The sequence below is a fragment of the Rhinatrema bivittatum genome, chromosome 3 (assembly GCF_901001135.1).
Source record: "Rhinatrema bivittatum chromosome 3, aRhiBiv1.1, whole genome shotgun sequence".
Taxonomy (NCBI): Eukaryota; Metazoa; Chordata; class Amphibia; order Gymnophiona; family Rhinatrematidae; genus Rhinatrema; species Rhinatrema bivittatum.
This window is the reverse complement of record NC_042617.1, coordinates 523211768-523229100: the sequence shown is the minus strand read 5'-3', so window position 1 is coordinate 523229100 and position 17333 is coordinate 523211768. Positions and strand designations below refer to the sequence as shown.

The 17333-nt window shown below is 43.7% G+C and overlaps 1 protein-coding gene across 7 annotated transcripts in view; it reads right to left on the bottom strand.

Moving 5' to 3' along the window:
* The window catches only part of OTOF (otoferlin), a 773648-nt gene that overhangs the window by 4709 nt on the left and 751606 nt on the right, over window positions 1–17333 (bottom strand). For all 7 annotated transcript variants that reach the window (XM_029596247.1, XM_029596250.1, XM_029596249.1 and 4 more), the window contains 2 exons: window positions 13617–13795; window positions 5537–5637 (listed from right to left, as the gene is read on the bottom strand). In XM_029596247.1, coding sequence (XP_029452107.1) covers window positions 5537–5637; window positions 13617–13795 — 280 coding nt within the window. The remainder of the gene's footprint in view (window positions 1–5536; window positions 5638–13616; window positions 13796–17333) is intronic.

The following is a 17333-nucleotide window of genomic DNA, read 5'->3' as shown; positions in this document are numbered from 1 at the left end:
ATAGTCTTCGTGGATAACGTGAAAAACCAGACCCATCGGGTGACTCTGCAGGACAAAGGTGGATAGCCCTGCTTCTATCATGAGGACTACAGCTTTAGCAATTCATCTTCTATCCAATTCTCACTACTTGAGTTTGAAGTTTTGTAGCAGAGGAGACAGTGAACTGATAAGAAAATCTGTCAGGCCAGCAAACTATGCCCCTACGCAGGTTTGTAACAGAAAAGCAGAGAATGATAGAAAATAAAGCAAGGTCTCTCTAGTCTGTCTATTTTCTCTTTTTTTTTTCCTGACCTGGCCTGTGAGTAACCCAGAGGAACTAGGCTCAATTTAAAGCCAACCATATGTTTTATATATATTTATTTCCTACGTCTCATACAATTTAACAAAAAGTTTTAAATTGTGGAGTAAAAAGGTGATTTTCTGTCTGTGGTCTGATGAGGCTGCTTATTTTAAGGGGCATAGTTAAAAGCAGTGAAGGACGATTTTTTATTAAAGATTATTTCCCATTTTGAAGTTCAGCACGCTACAGGGCGTTTCACATTAGTATCACGTCAGGTACGTCTTGACGTCAGGGGAGAGTTAAAAATACGGATATTACGTTTCCACGATAGACTTCCTTGTGAAGTTCAGGACATGGCGGCGGCGTCTGTCGCAGTAAATTTGTTAAATTGAGTGTTACCATTTGCAGTGACTGCTAGACATGACGATTGGTATTAAGTTCTGTTAAGGTAAGTTTGGGAAGTTTCTAGGTTATTTATTGTGGTGATGTTGAATTGAAGTACAGATAACGTTAGTATATGAGGTCGATCTGATGAGGTTGAATGGTGAGGTTGACTCGGAGTATAGATAGTGGCAGTACAATAGGTCGAATTGGTGAGGTTGAATGGTGAGATAACTATTGTGAGATAATGTTAATATATGAGGTTGCATTGGGGAAGTTGAATGGTGAGGTTGAAGTAGAAGCATAGATAACGTTAGTATATAATGGTGTCACTAGGTTTGTTAAAAGAGTCAGGGCGCGTTAGTAGATAGTTTTAAAAAGTTTGATTTAATAAGTTGAACGTGTGAAAGGTTCCTTTATTTTGACATCATTAATGATGAGACATATGGGAACATGAATTATTAAAGGAATTATTGATCTGATTTTACACAGATATCGAAACAGTTCGGGTCTTTGTTTCGTGAGATCAGCAATGATGAAATGACAACGCATGCCCTGCAAATTTGTAATTATAAGTGCTTTTAGTAATTAGCGGGAAACAGTTTCGCCGGTTTGAATACATCTGGTTGGTATGGTGTGTTTAAGGTGACGGTGCACAGGGTGGTTATCCCTGTCATAAAATAGATATTCTTTTTTAACTTTATGAAATATATTCTTTTGTTAGTTGGAGAATTGACGGCTGTGTGCAATTGATATCCTCCCAATGAACTGGAGTTCAATATCACTATATGAATGCATGGATATTGACCAATACATATGAGGAAGACGGTGATAGAGGGTGTATGTGAATAATACAGAAATTCATCCCTGAAGAAGCCCCAAGGAAGGGGTGAAACGGGTGTCCCGTCGGGCATTATAACATCAGATATCATATTGTATAAATTGAATTAAAGATTGTGTTAACATGGTAGATACTTTGTATCTGATATGACATTTAAGAGTTTCTTGTGTTTTAAAAACAATACAATGTAATACATGTTAATTAATAACAGATACTTGGTATTGGTAACAACAGTGAATGTCTATTTGAATAATGATGTATTGTACATTGGGGTATATAGTGGGGGGTATTAGTATTGTTTATGTACCAGTTGGGTTTTTTAGTATGTGGTGGGATATGATGGTATGCATGGTGTGTATGTGAGTATGGTATGGAGAATTTTTAACGGGGATATTATGTATTGCACTCAGCACTTTTTGTTAAATTGTATGAGACGTAGGAAATAAATATATATAAAACATATGCTTGGCTTTAAATTGAGCCTAGTTCCTCTGGGTTAGTAATATGTAATGAGATTAACAGAGGATGCACTTTAGCATATAACCTGGCCTGTGACTAGACATGTGCCAATCATTCTAGATAAAAATCAAACTAGGCAAATTTGTGACCTGTTTTGAATTTGTCAGCTTTTTCAGGTTTAATGGGGGCATTCATTGACATTCCCCCAGCAAATGGGAGAAAATTTGACCAGATTTGATCTAGATTTGCCAAGGAGTGGCATGAGTTTGCATTAAATCTGCCAGCTGTGGAACCCTAATTTGGGTGAATCCACTCGAATGCCAAAGCAAATTTGCTGATTGAGGAATCCACATTAAATATATTTTTAATAATAGACAGTTGCAAACAAATTCAATGAATCCTTGAACTTTTTGTAAGTTTGTTGAACTCACGCATGGACTCTGACACTTTAGTCTTCAATTTTCTTGAATTTTAATGCTGATTTAGGCCCCACCTTCAGAGGTTGATCCTTACACCCTTTGCACTTCCTGTCAGGAAAGGATTCCCTCTGCTCCTCCTGAATCCACCTCTGCCAGTTGTGCTAAAGGCCCATGATCATCTCTTTCAGACTTTTATAACAGTGCTTTTAATCATTACTCACATAGGAAGATCCAGCATGGAGGCAGTTTTAAAGATATTTACAAATACTGTATCTGAAGATTCTCATATAAATATTTGTCCAATAGCATTTCAATGGAAAGACTGATTTTATTGATTCATTTATTAATTAAAACATGTCTTATCTGCCTATAATAAAATAATCATGCTAAGTGGATAAACTGACTTTATAGAGGATGCTTAATTTCACATAATTATGGCCGAGGATTTGTTGTTTTATTCAACTCAATAGAATTCTAATACAATTTTATGACAAGGATATGATTTGCTATAGAATTGTTAAATATTTCATGTTCTGATGATATTAAAAAGGAGAAAATTGAGGTCTGTGATTTGCAGCTTTAGCCTAGTTCTGTTATTGTGTTAATACTCAGAAAACACAAGATTAGAGATCCACTGATCAAATGTACTCACGTCAAAACATGTCAGGCACACAACATTGTGTACAAACACCGGCTCAAATCAACAGTGAAATCTACTACACAGTGTAAGTGCTAATGGGGGATCAGAATGTCAGGGCTGCACTTCATCTCTTAGTAAATGTCCTTGTTGTCTATTATTTACCCTGTGTGAATATGTGAAATTTTTTTTTTTTTTTATTTCGCAATTGTCTCCATTTTGACAGCAGATGTCTTTTATATTGTGACCAGGATGGGTGAGAACAGATGATGCTGAGCAATATAAGTGCTTGCTCTAACATTATTTTCTCCCTACACAGGCACAGTCGAAACACCGTCTGATGTCAGGATTTGGGAGGGCAGAGAGAGCACGTGACTCCTGGAAACATACCGGCTTCCAGTGACTCGTTCGTCTAGAAAGAATGCGTGCTCTCTCTCATCTCAGCAACGTTGTTTTCTTGTGTTCTACCTCTTTATGCCATTGATTAACTGTTAGATGATCACCAGATGCAATTGGAAAATATACAAAAAAAAAAAAAAAAGATTTTCCACATATTCACAAGGGCTAAATAATAGACAGGGAAATCTACTAGGGGATGTACTTCAGCCCTGACATTCTATTCCACCATTAGCACTGATACTGTACAGTAGATGTCACCATTGATTTAAGCCGGTGCCTATGCACATGCTTGGGCACTTTCATTTGAGATAGTTCTTGTTCCCTAGAATGGTCCACAGTGCGGTGGATTATTGATATAGATATAGTATTACTCTTTATCACTTTCTACTAATGCTGAAGTGAGGGTGATGTATTTCCTGATTAGAAGTCTCTGACTCTTGATAGAGACTGGCAGTTCACAATCAAATTGGCCTGCTTGGAGCCGAATTTAAATCAGATGTTTTGAAACAGGCTATCCCATTACTTTTTAAAGGAAAACTCATCTGTACCTTGCTCTTAGGCACCTAGAGACTGTTATTCAAAGTGCATTTAGTGCTAGATAGCCGGATAAGTAGGCCTTATCCGGCTATGTAGTGGCCGCTGAATATCCAAGAATGTTCAGCGGCTCCTAGATTGTTGCATAAGTCACTTATCTGGCTATCTGAATAGCCGGATAAGTTGTGGGTGGGCAGTGGGCGGATTGGGGTGGGGCTACTTAGCTGGATAAGTTATTTGGCTAAGAGGCGATATTCATCGTTAGGTGGATAACTTATCCGGGTAAGTTAGACCTGCTTAATAGCAGATCTAAACTTAGATGAATAAGACTTATCTGCCTAAGCAGCACTTATTATGGTGCTATGTCTATCTGGCTAACTTAGAAATCCAGCTACATTTTGAATATATGCCTCATACTGTCCTGTTTCTTATTACATGCTGGTTATCATGTTAATAATGTACTTTAGTTTTCTTTCATGACAAGCTGGGCCCTTGTTGCTTCTTGCTAGTGGGGACCTTCCCCACCCCTCTCTTGATTGCTAAAAGCCATGGCCTCTACTGCTGTTACAAAATCCTCTTTTCCCATCCCCTGGAAGGTTTCATCTCTTCCCCTCCTTTCCTACCTTTCTCCTTTGTCTTGTTAGCTACTGGAAAAACCTTTGGGGTAAATTTTAAAAGCCCTGCGCGCTGGCGTGCCTATGTTGCATAGGCCCCCGGCGCGCGAAAAGCCCTGTGACGTGCGTAAGTCCCGGGGCTTTGCTTGGGGGGTGTGTCGGGGCGGCGCAGCATTCGGGGGCATTCCGGGGGCGGGGCCATGGGCGTGGTGCCAGCCCGGAGGTGTTCCGGGGCCGAGCCCTCCGAAGCAGCCCCCGGGCTGGGGAATGGCGAGCCGGCAGCCGACCGGCGCACACAAGTTAAGCCGGCCTTGAAGGGAACGGGGAAAGCCATCGGGGCTCCCCTCGGGCTCGGCGCATGCAAGGTGCACATGTGTGCACCCCCTTGCACGCGCCGACCCTGGATTTTATAACATGCGCGCAGCAGCGCGCACATGTTATAAAATCGAGCGTAGATTTGTTCGCGCCGGGTTGTGTGAACAAATCTACACCCGCGCGTAAGATCTGCCCCTTTGTGTTCAACATGTCCCTTGAAACATTTGGGCTATCTCTAATACTCCCAGATGCTGATGCTAGAAGGAGCTCCACAGCGTAATCTGAACAAGTGAGGGCTAACAGCATTTTAGGCAAGAACTGAGGGGAGGAGGGAACTCCATTCCAAGTTTGGAGGGATTTAAGACCTGTTTTTTTATTTTCAAAAAGCAAAGAACTCTTCCAAAAGGTTTTTTTTTTCTGAAAAACATTAGGACAGTATTACTTTGGTTCCTAAAACCTGAGCACGCTTTTGAATAAAGACTTCTGCATTAGGAATGATGGAAGAGATGAATCAAAAGAGAGTCGGACTACCCTGCTGCCTTATTCCCCTTTTATACTATATAAAATGCATAATATATAAAATTAGCTAGAATGGCCTTGAAGAACAAATTAAGGAATGGGAGTGGTGACATGCGGGAAGGAGACACAGGCACTTACTTAGGTTTCTCCAGTGGCTCTGGCTCGTTACGGCCCAGGCCGACAGGACTTTTCTCAGCCTCTTCTGCCGTCAGCAGGTGCAGCTCAGCTTCTACTTTACCCTTAAGGCAACAGAGAGAGTGACAGTGGAGTTCACATAGCCTTGTGTTACTCATGTGCATGGAGGGGATGGTTAGTGATAACTTCACCAAGAAAACCAACTGAACAACACTACCCTGGTTAACTCAATAATGGAAACCGGAAGAGTATTAATGAAGGGTCACTTGTCAGTAAAACTGACTATTGGCAAGGAGGTTTAATGACAGCAAAGTAACCTTTTGGCATCATATTCTAGGGAATGAATTTGGAACAAATATTTTTCCTGGCTCAATTCTGAAGAAAAATTGAGGCTTGCCTTAAAACTCAACTGACAATTAAAAATACCAATGAAAATCACTCTTTTTGGTCCTTTAGTGATGGATTCTACAAATTTAACATATTAGAATTTGAAATAGTTTTTACTTACTCTTTTACAATTTCATAAAGAAATAACATACTTTGCCTCAGTCTCATGCTCCCCTTCTCCCTACATTGAGTCTCTCTCAGTTCCTCCATGGTCTCTCTCCTTTCCTTCCCCCATGGTGTCTCTTGCCCATGGTTCCTTATTATCTCCTGCATCCATCACCCTTGGAATCTCTTCTTCTCCTCTTCCTCCTTCATGGTGTCTCTTGCCTGCCTCCCGCTCCCTCCCATCCTGGCATCCCTAACCCCTCTTTCCTTGGTGTCTCCTCTTCCTTCCCCACCCCCCTCACTTTTCCCCTGGCGTTTCCTCTTCTCCTCTTTTGTTTCCTTGGCTCTCCTCTTCCATGTGGTACCTCTCTGTCTCACTCTTACTCTCTCCCTCTAGGCTCAGGCATGCTGCTGGTAGGATCCATAAACCTTGCCTGCTGTCTCTGTGTATTCTGGGTGATGTAAACACACCTATAGAGGCAGGCAGAGAACCTGACTCAAGTCAATTTCACTGTGTTAGACAGTTTTCTCTGCCTGCTGAAAATGGTGCACTATTGCAGTAAAGGGCAAAGTCAAATGTATATGATGAAGTACTATTGGCCAACTGACCAACCAAATATTTGTGACCCAAAGCAAAAAGGAGTGGCATTATGCCATCCAGCTACCACTAAATTTGATCCCTGCAATTTTGATCATCAGGAACATCTAGAGGGCAGTTTTCAAGCAGTCTGCACTGTGACAAACAGTGGGCGTGCTTTTTACCCATGAGCTGTGCACCAGTTCTCAAAGCAAAATTACTTGCACACTTTTGCTTTGAAAGTTGCAATGGTCAACTTGCATCTGCTTTTACGGAAGGCAGAAATTTGCTGGAAAAGTACACGCAAAAATGTGAAACTGTCATCTATGAGAATACTCTTCCTCCCTCAATCTAAATACCCCCTGGCCTCCTCTCAAGAACCTCCCCTGTCACTACAGTTTCAAGGGTGCACATTGTAGAACCCTGCATATATTTTTGGCTGCATTGAGAAAGAGTAGTTTTTAGCCACTGTTAACAGGAGTTAAAGGCTTTTTTCCCGTCGATAGCAGGGATGAATTAGCCATGCTGTCATGGGAGATGTCTTCAGGTCTCGGGAGGCGGAGTTTCCCCAAGCAGAGGTTAAAGTTTTTGTCCTCTGCGGTTGCTCGTGGGTTCCCGCGCAGGAAAGTAACAGATTCTCCTCAGTCTGTTTTTTCCGCGCGTGGGATCGCACGCAGAGCTTGTCTTCTCCTCAGTTTTTTGTTTCTAAGGAAAGAAGATGTCCCAAAATCAGAGTAGGCAACCTGGTTTTAAGCCCTGCAAATGTTAAAAAATCATGTCCATAACAGATGGACATGATTTGTGCTACAGGTGTTCAGGTCCGGAACATGTTCAACACAACTGCCCACATTGTGGAAGAATGTCACTGAGGGCCCGACGGCAGTGGGCCCAGAAAATTCAAAATTTAAAATCGTGAAAAGAGGGCTCTAATGCCCCCCCCCGTCAGACACACATTCTTCGCTGGGACCGGCAAAGAAACGGGCCCCATCAATTAAAAGAGCAGCCTTGATGGATCCTGAACTCTCCAGGCCTGGAGAAATGGTAAGGCCCATGAAAGAATCAGAGGAAACCTGATATAAGTAATTGGGACAAGGGCGGGATGGACATCCGGCCCCCTCAACGCACAGCGCGGACAAATCAACCCCAATACTCACTCTGCAACATTCAGATTCGAAGTCGTCAGAGCAGCGTCGAGAGTATTGACGCTAACACAAACATCGACGCAGTGTCAAGGAGATTTGAGACACTCAAAGTCGGAGCCAAAGTCCTCGACGCTGACGCACAGAGCGAAGCTGACACATAGTGCTTCGAAATCGATGCAGAGGGCACCGAAGCACACAGACTCGAAGCCGATGCAATCAATACAGAAAGCGTTGACATCGACGCAAGAGTCCAGACCGACGCATAAAGAGTCGAAGTCGACGCACTCTGCCTTGAGTCCGACGCATTCGACGTCGAAACCGATGCAATGTATGTCAGAAGAGGCACATCAGACATCTACGTCGACCTGTTAGACTCCACAACCAAAACACTCCACTCAGAAAAGAAAACATACGACGCATCGGGGTTCTTCATTGACACAACCTCGACAATCGTCATTGTCTCCGATGCAGGTGGGCCTTACTACTCCACACAGTCAATCTTTACCAGTAGAACCGTATCCTAAATGTTCAAAGACTCATGTTTCCCACAGACACAGGGATACAAAAAAAATCCACAATTAGTGATCCAACTCGCCCATTTTATGCACAAAGTCCCAGTTCCTCAGAAACAAGACGAACTGCCACATCCACTTCGTCTTCGGAGGCGGAACTGATTCACGTACTATCCTCTCCTACATCCCTTCGGAGTAGATTCAACAGTTCACGATCTCAGTCATGTTCTGCTCAACATCAGCGACCATTTTCTCATGAAGATAGAGATACGGTAACAAGGAAGGACAAACGACCATTACACCTGCAGGTGGACACATCACCCTCAGGGAGCCAATTCATCAGCCTAGTTGCCCGAATATGCCACCTCAGACACGAGAGGCTTTTACTCACTTGTCTCAAGTGCTTTCTGGTTTTTTCGATACTTTACAGGCAACGTTCTCGTTACCACCAGAGTCACCCTCCACTTCTCCAGAACTCCCGCAACCTGCCAAGGAATCATCTCCGACCCCTTCGAGGTCTCTGGCGTCACTTCACTCTCCTATATCGGTGGATGATCCCACCCCACCAAAGAGAACAGATTTGCCATCTTCCTCACCATCTTCCTCTACTGGATTTCCATCTGATCCACCAGATCAGCCTCAGGAACTGTACTCGCCACCTGAAGACCTATCATACCCAAGGTTTTTGGATAAAATGGGAGCAATTCTACAATTAGAGACCCAGAAACTCCTGGATCCCAGGACAGAAACTATGGGTCTCTTAAACATTTTTGATGTTCCCAGTGAACCGTCGCTCCCCCCACAGACAGAACTTGACAAAGTGTGGGAGAAATTGTGGGAGACTCCGTTTTCCATACCAGCGGTGGCAAGGAAAACAGATCTTAAATACAAGATGCAAAAATCACCTTGCTATTCTACACCACAACTACCGCACACATCTATCGTTGTAGAATCGGCGATGCAACAGGCTAAGAAGTCAAAGCTACATGCATCTACCCCGCCTGGTCGTGACAATTGCTACTTGGATGAATTCGCAAAAAAGGTATATCAAAACGCCATGCTCTCATCCCGAGTACAGCACCACCAATTTTATATGGTGCAATACCTTTACGAGTGCATCCAGGCAACCAAAGGAATGCTGGTCTCCACATCAGATTCTGTCCAACACCCTCTTCAAGACATGGACGAATGTACCAGGCATTTGCTTTGTTCCATTTACGAAGGGTTCAAACCAACATCGAGAGCCTCAGCTACAGTGACTGCAGCAAGATGTATGGTGTGGCTCTAACCCAGCGCCATCCAAGAAGACCTTCATGAAAAGCTAGCCAACATACCATGCACAGGAGACAATCTTTTTGGAGAACACTTTCAAGAAACAGTAACAAAATTAAAGGACCAGATGGTAGCTGTTCAGTCTCTTGTGGGCACTTCCCAGTATTCAGCCTCAAGACGCCAGTTTGGATCCTCGCGCCGTATCCAATACGCACATCGACCATACAGGTCTTATCAGTCTTACAGAATGATGAATTACCAACTGTACCAATGTCCTCAACAGCAACAACAACAGTTGAACAGGAGAGGTAAACCAAGGACTCAATGCCCGCAGGCTCAACAGTCAACTACAACAGCAAAAACGTCACAGTCTTTTTAAGTATTTTGCCGCCACCTCCACATTAAGCGCCCCCAGGAAGATTCACAGCTCGTTTTCCAGCATGGGCGGAGATAACATCAGATCTTTGGGTCCTAGACATTGTACAAAATGGGTACCAGTTACAATTCATAACTATGCCCTCACTACCTCATCCACTGGTCCACACAACAAAAATCTTTCATCCTCAGCTTGAACAAGAGATCCTCTTGCTCAAGCAACAGGGAGCAATCTGTCATATTTCCCAAACAGCCCAAAACAAGGGTTTTACTCCCCATATTTCTTCATTCTAAAGAAATACGGTGGCCTTCACCCAATCTTAGATCTTCGAGAGCTCAACAAATGCCTCCACAAGGAAAAGTTCAAAATGGTATCCCTCAAATCAATCTTGCTACTCCTTCAACGAAATGACTGGATGTGCTCAATAGATTTGAAGGACCCCTATACACACATTCCTATCCATCCATCCTCATGGCGATACTTATGCTTCCAATACAAGAAACAGAGTTATCAATACAAGGTTCTTCCTTTCGGCCTGTCAGCAGCCCCGAGAGTTTTCACCAAATGCATGGTGGTGATGGTGGCATACCTCAGACAGAAAGGCATGCGCATCTTCCCGTACCTGGACGATTGGCTTATAGTAGCCTCAACCCCTTCTAAACTCATAGATCACCTTCATCAGGTGATTGACTGTTTAGAAAAATTGGGCCTTGTCGTAAACTTTCAGAAGTCGATGTTACAGCCGACACAGGTCTTGCAATTCATAGGAGCTCGATTGGACACTACGCGCTGCAGAGCTTTCCTTCCAGAAGACAGGAAACAAGAGATGCAAAAGTTGCTGTGGGCCCTGAAAGCTATGCACAGACCGTCGGCGCGACAGATATTCCAAATATTGGGACATATGGCGGCAGCCATCTTCACGGTTCCCAATACAAGACTACACATATGTCGTCTACAATGGGGATTAAAACGACAATGGAAACAGCACTGGCAACCATTAACAACACATCTATTGCTCACCTCCCAAATGACAAAAGATGTCAATTGGTGGCTAAAAGAGTCCATTCTATCCAGAGGAATCTTGTTCAGTCCTCCTCCACACAATGCAGTCCTCACCACGGATGCCTCATGCAAAGGGTGGGGCGCACATCTGGACCTTTTGGAAACACAGGGACTGTGGTCCCCACAAGAACAGAACTTACAAATAAACTTACTAGAACTCAGAGCCATCCGACTAGCATTGAAAGCTTTTCAAAGTCATCTACAGGGCCGACGAGTAATGATCTACACGGACAATCAAGTGGCCATGTATTACATAAACAAACAAGGAGGGTCCGATTCATGGTCCCTCTGCAAGGAAACTCTCCAAATTTTTCAACATGCACATTGTCATTCAATTCAACTCCAAGTGACATACCTTCCAGGAGTGATAAACACTCAAGCGGACTGTCTGAGCCGGATATTCCACCCCCACAAGTGGACACTCAACCAACAGGTAGCTCAGAACATATTCAACGAATGGGGGATTCCAACCATGGATCTCTTTGCCACAGAAGCAAACACGCAAGTTCCATGCTTCTGCTCAGTATGGCCCAGCCACAAAAGAATAGCACAAGACGCTTTTCTGATCCCTTGGACAGAAGACTTGATATACGCTTTTCCACCCTTTCCTCTCATCACAAGGACAATACAACACTGCATTGCGAACTCCGCAGGCAACCATGGTACAGTTACCTGTTACAATTCTCAATAGAAGACCCGATACGCTTACCGAATCGACCGGATCTTCTCATACAACAGGGGGGAACCCTTCTCCACCCTCTTCATTCGTCCCTTCATTTAACGGTTCCTTTTATTAGAACAAGGTATCTCAGTTGAAGCCCAAGATATTATATTAGAGTCCAGGAAACCATCAACTAGGAGAAATTATGGTTTTAAATGGAAGTGTTACTCATACTGGTGCACGTCCAGAGGAATTTCTCCTATAGACTGTCCACCGGAATCCCTTTTAGATTATCTCCATACACTCTATATGTCGGGGTTAGCAACGTCGTTGATTAGGGTGCATCTTAGCATATCACAGGCTGCATAGTGGTCAACCAATTTTGACGCACTCTCTACTGTCTCGTTTCCTTAAGGGTTTTCACATATTAGACCTCCAATAGCTAAACCACCAGTACCATGGAACCTAAATGAGGTTTTGGAACAACTCATGCATTCTCCCTTCGAACCTATGGCCTCTTCTCACATAAAATACCTCACGTGGAAGGTTGTTTTCCTGATCGCAGTGACATCAGCTCGTAGAGTCAGTGAGCTACAAGCCTTGGTTCATTACCCTCCATATCTGCAGTTTTATCACCACAATGCAGTACTCCGCACTCATCCAGCCTTTCTACCAAAGGTAGCTTCACAGTTCCACTTGAACCAGTCTATAGAACTGCCTACATATTTTCCAAAACCGCATTCCAATGACAGGGAACGCTTACTTCACACATTAGACTGCAAAAGAGCTTTAGCTTACTACAAAGATAGAACACATTTGGATAACCGATCGTCACAATTGTTTCTTTCTTTCAATCCAAATTCCCAGGGACTACTGGTGACAAAGAGGACTATATCCAGCTGGATTATGCAATGTATCCAATTCTGCTATGCGAAGCGGAACCTACCGCTGCCTTCCCATCCAAACGCTCACCAAGTGAGAGCCGTAGCCACCTCAGTTGCACATCTACGTCAGGTTCAGCCTGTGGACATTTGCAAGGCAGCTACATGGTCCTCATTACACACTTTCACATCCCATTAATGCCTAGACCAGCAGTCAAGAGAAGAAGCCACACTGGGCAGAGCAGTACTAACATCATTATCGAAAGAACTGGATCGACAACCACCAGATCCAGATCATGAATAAACGAAACACTATTAACAGAGCGTGATTGGGGGCTTAGGACTCCCATGACAGCATGGCTAATTCAGCCCTGCTATTGACAGGAAAAAGCAAGTTTATTTACCGTAAACTGTGTTTCTGTAGATAGCAGGATGAATTAGCCATGCTGACCCGCCCTCCTCCCTGGTTAGTCGATCTTTCAAGACTAAACCGCTACAGCTTAATTACAGACTGAGGAGAATCTGTTACTTTCCTGCGCGGGAACCCACGCGCAGCCGCATGAGGAAAAAAATTTAACCTCTGCTTGGGGAAGCTCCGCCTCCCAAGACCTGAAGACAGCTCCCATGACAGCATGGCTAATTCATCTACGGAAACACCGTTTACGGTAAGCAAACTTGCTTTTACCCGTGTAGGTGGCATTGGAATTGGCAAATGGAATAAGAATCATTCAACTGCAGGGATCCTAAGCTCCATTCCCCTAGTGCCGCAAGCAGTTCTGGTTTTTAGTATCACCAGTTTATCCTTGTCATTGGATCAAACAAATGCAACTATAGCTCATGCATATTCATTGTGGAAATCCTGAAAACCTGACCTGATTGTAGCATTCAAGGACCGGAGTTCACAATCTCTGCTGCGTTGCTTGGCTGAAATTGGATGGGGCAGTCAGAGCTGTGAGATCTGAGGCCCCGCCACTTCAAGACGTGCTTAGCTATCATTGTGGGACCACAGGTGGCTGATTTGTCCTTTTTTTAATCTTTGGGAATGCTTTTTAAAGCTTTATTATAGTTAAATGTTAAAAAGGGACAGTAAGCCATTAGAAATTCTTACAGTGAGTTCCAGTTCATCATTTTCATTTCGAGCTACAAAGGGCCACCAGCCCTTTACCCTCTTCTGCTTGAAGATGGAGACTGTGGGCAGTTCAGCCTCGGTTGTCACCATGTCTATGGAGCATTGTTTGGCTGTCTTTGCTCCTCGAGGAAACCGGTTCAAGTCCAGCTCAATAGCACCTGTAGGGAAGGAGCACACATCAAGTTCAGTAAGAAGGCACAGGGCAGCTAACAGATCACTGTCTCCCCTTTGAAGGCCTTGCATCCGCACCTTGGTTCATAAGTAAAGTATATTTAGTGCTCTCAGTCTAGACCCTGCACAGTTTAAGTTTCTAGAGTAGTTCTGGAAGAAGTTTAACTTGGGGAAGGGCTATAAGCACTGGAATGGCAATGGGTGAGGGAGGAGCTGCCATGCTGAACTGCCTTGTAACATAAGCATTTCAGAGGGACGCAGCAGGGATTAGAACAGATTAGTTCAGAGGTCTGAAGGGTTTGGGATTGAAATAGGAGCAGGAAAAGAAAGCAAAACTGAGCTGCCATAGCACAGCTCCTATATGGGCCCTGGACTAGAACAGAAAGGCTTAACTGCATGCCATTCATTCAGTTTGGAAATGCATAGCTGCCTATGGCCATCCTACATCAAATAGCAACATTACTCCTCTTGTACCAGTGTAAATGAAGGGTCAATACCACATACTGGGGGTTATTTTAAAACTGACTGCATAAGCGCAAAGACTGCAGGTACCTTTTATCTGTGCACTTTGAATTGTGAAGGAGTATTCAGGAAAAACACCTTAAAGGACCAGCTTCAGAGATCTAGCCCTGTTCACCTTAAGCTTCAGACAGTAGGGAATCCTGGTCTGGATGGAGATCCCTGGGAAGGTGCATCACTAGCCAGGCCCAGGAGGGACCAGGAGGCTCGGGGAGAGACAGAAAATGCTACTGGACTGTAAGTTGTAGTACTATCTTTGTGTTATTGAACTGCAAAGAAGAACAGAGCTACCTTTTGTGTAATTTCTTGTTTCTAATAAAGACATTTATGCAAGATTTCTGCCAGAGTCCAGCCTGAATCTGACCTCTGGTTACTCTAAGACCACTCCGGTGTCAGTTCAAGGATTTCTGTGCTAAAGCCTTGCACATGCAGAGAAATTATGCAAAAAGAAGAGAATAAACGGGAATGTGTTTTCCTTCCGTTACTTTCTCCTTTTTGGGTCTTGCTGCAGTGGCAGCTGAAAGTAAGGAGGCCAATATCAGCAGGCCATTTAGTGGACAAGATATTCGGGTAAATTTAGCGGGATAACTTGTCCTGAATATTCAGCGGGATAATCATGGCTATGTTTGAATATAGCCGTTTAGGTTTTTATGTTATCCGGCCTTTTGTGGCCAGATAACTTTCTACTTACCCGGATATCTTTTGAAGATATCCGGGTAAGTAGCTCTTTTGCCTGAAACCTGAAAAGGAAACAAAATATCCACAAACACCCCCAAGAATTAAGTGTCCTATTGCCCAAATTTGTGTCTCTCCCACGTAATATCAAAGTTACCCTATCAGGCTTTGTAATCCCCTTCCACCCATCTTTAAATGTAACGAAGCTGTCACGCGCCCCCCCCGGACAAACTCCTTGTTCAGAAGAATCTGTAAGGCCATGCCCTCCCCCTCCCCCTCCCTGATCTAATTTACCTCCCCACCACACTGCAACACCCCTCAGCCCTTCCCCCCACTTTTCAAGCTCAAAAATCCCTGCCAGGAGCAGGGTCGGCACTTACCCACTCCCGGCAAGGTCCCAGTGCAGCTTCTGTCAAAGCTGTGCTGGAAACGTACACTACACCAGGTTTAACTTCCAGCGGAAACCTGCACCTGTATTTTTACCCTTATACCGAGGTGCATTTTAAAAGCCTGGTGCACGCATCAATCGAGGGATACGCGAATAAGTCAGGATGACGTACGCACACCCTATTTTAAAAACCGCCCAGATACGTGTGTTAAACCTGCTGGGTGCACATCTGAAAAGTTTCCAAAAAGTGGCAGGATGCAGACGTGGTCTGAGCGGGACATGGGCGTTTCGGGGCCTGGCCAAGAGATGTGCGGACACCAAGGGTCCCCTACCTTGTAACTTTACTTCTGCTATGGAGATTATGTAAGTAATAAAAGGATCGAGCCATTTCCGAGGGGGTTTACAGGTTCCGTGATAACTGGGGGGAGTTTAGGCTATCAAACCAGGGGGAGGGGGGTTTGGAGGACCTAGCTGTTAACTGGGCAAACTGGTGGATGAACTGGTTAAACTGACAATGGCATGGACGAGGGCCTCTTTAAAAATTCCTCGGCTTACATGGGAGAAGCGGGATTTATGTGCCTGAGCGCACGTCCACTTAAAATTTGGTGTGCAAGTACACTTGACCAGGCTATTTTATAACATGCATGCCGGTGCACCGGTTTGAAAGTTACCGTCATAGGATGGACAGTTTTATAAAAGCACATTTCTGTGGGAAAAGCACCGGCTTTTGATTTTTTAATTTACTCTCTCTATGTATCAGAATCCATGATTGAGTAATGAGACATCTCTCTTCCTGTCTTTTTTCAACATAATATCAATTGACTAATATTTGTCATCAAATATATGGTTTTTGGCTAGAACTCTCCCCCTCCCTCCCCTGCCCCCCCAATAGCACAACCCATAAGAGCACAGAATAAGTGCCTTAAATACAGAGAGATTCAATTTTCATAACCTGGACAATTTGCAGTGGTAGATACAATTATATATAATGCACTTGTGGTGTCTAATGCCCTTCCCTGTTTAAACAAAAGTTCCCCCTCCACTTCCAGAGCCCCCCTCCCCTGGCCTCTCTCCACTTGTTCCATTGTGGGACACTTCATCTAGGGGCAAGAGTGATCCCCAATTGTTCCTGTCCAGCTGATCCTGTATTCCAAAATGGCCACTGGTCAAACCCTGGCCAATGCCATTATTATGTACGGCACATGCAGTCAATTTCTAGTATGAAATGCCTGGGCCATATTTAATCATTGATTCATAAAGTTTCTAAATAAATCTCTATTTTTTTACATTTTTGGTTACTTCCCTTTATTGTTTGGAAGCAACAGAGGCAGCAGAAAGCCAAATTGCACCCGGCAGCAGAAAATCAAGTTGCACCCGACATAACGTCATATTTTGTGAAAGAACTGCATCGGGGTGACTGTTGTATAAGTGTCAGCGTTTTTAAAGTGAAGAACGGTCACTCCTAATGCGGTTCTTTCACAAAACATGACGTTATGTCGGGTGCAACTTGATTTTCTGCTGCCGGGTGCAATTTGGCTTTCTGCTGCCGCTGTTGCTTCCAAACAATAAAGGGAAGTAACCAATTTTATTTTGCATTTAAAAAATGTAAAAAAAATAGACATTTATTTAGAAACTTTATGGACCAATGATTAAAGATGGCCCAGGCATTTCATACTAGAAATTGACTGCATGTGCAGGTGTTTTGAAGGTCCTGTTTCAGCTAATGCTTTGAAGTGTCATTGTCATTAATTTTGGGGGCTTGTGAATTGTTTGGAACCAATTTTGAATGCTGAATTTGGATATTTGGACATTTTTTGTTTGCATTCATCATATTTGACTCTTGTCTACATTTGGGTTTTCAGGACTGTCACAATGAATATGCATGAGATAGATTTGCTTATCCTGGCTCCCCAATGCATGCAAATTTATCTCATGCATATTCA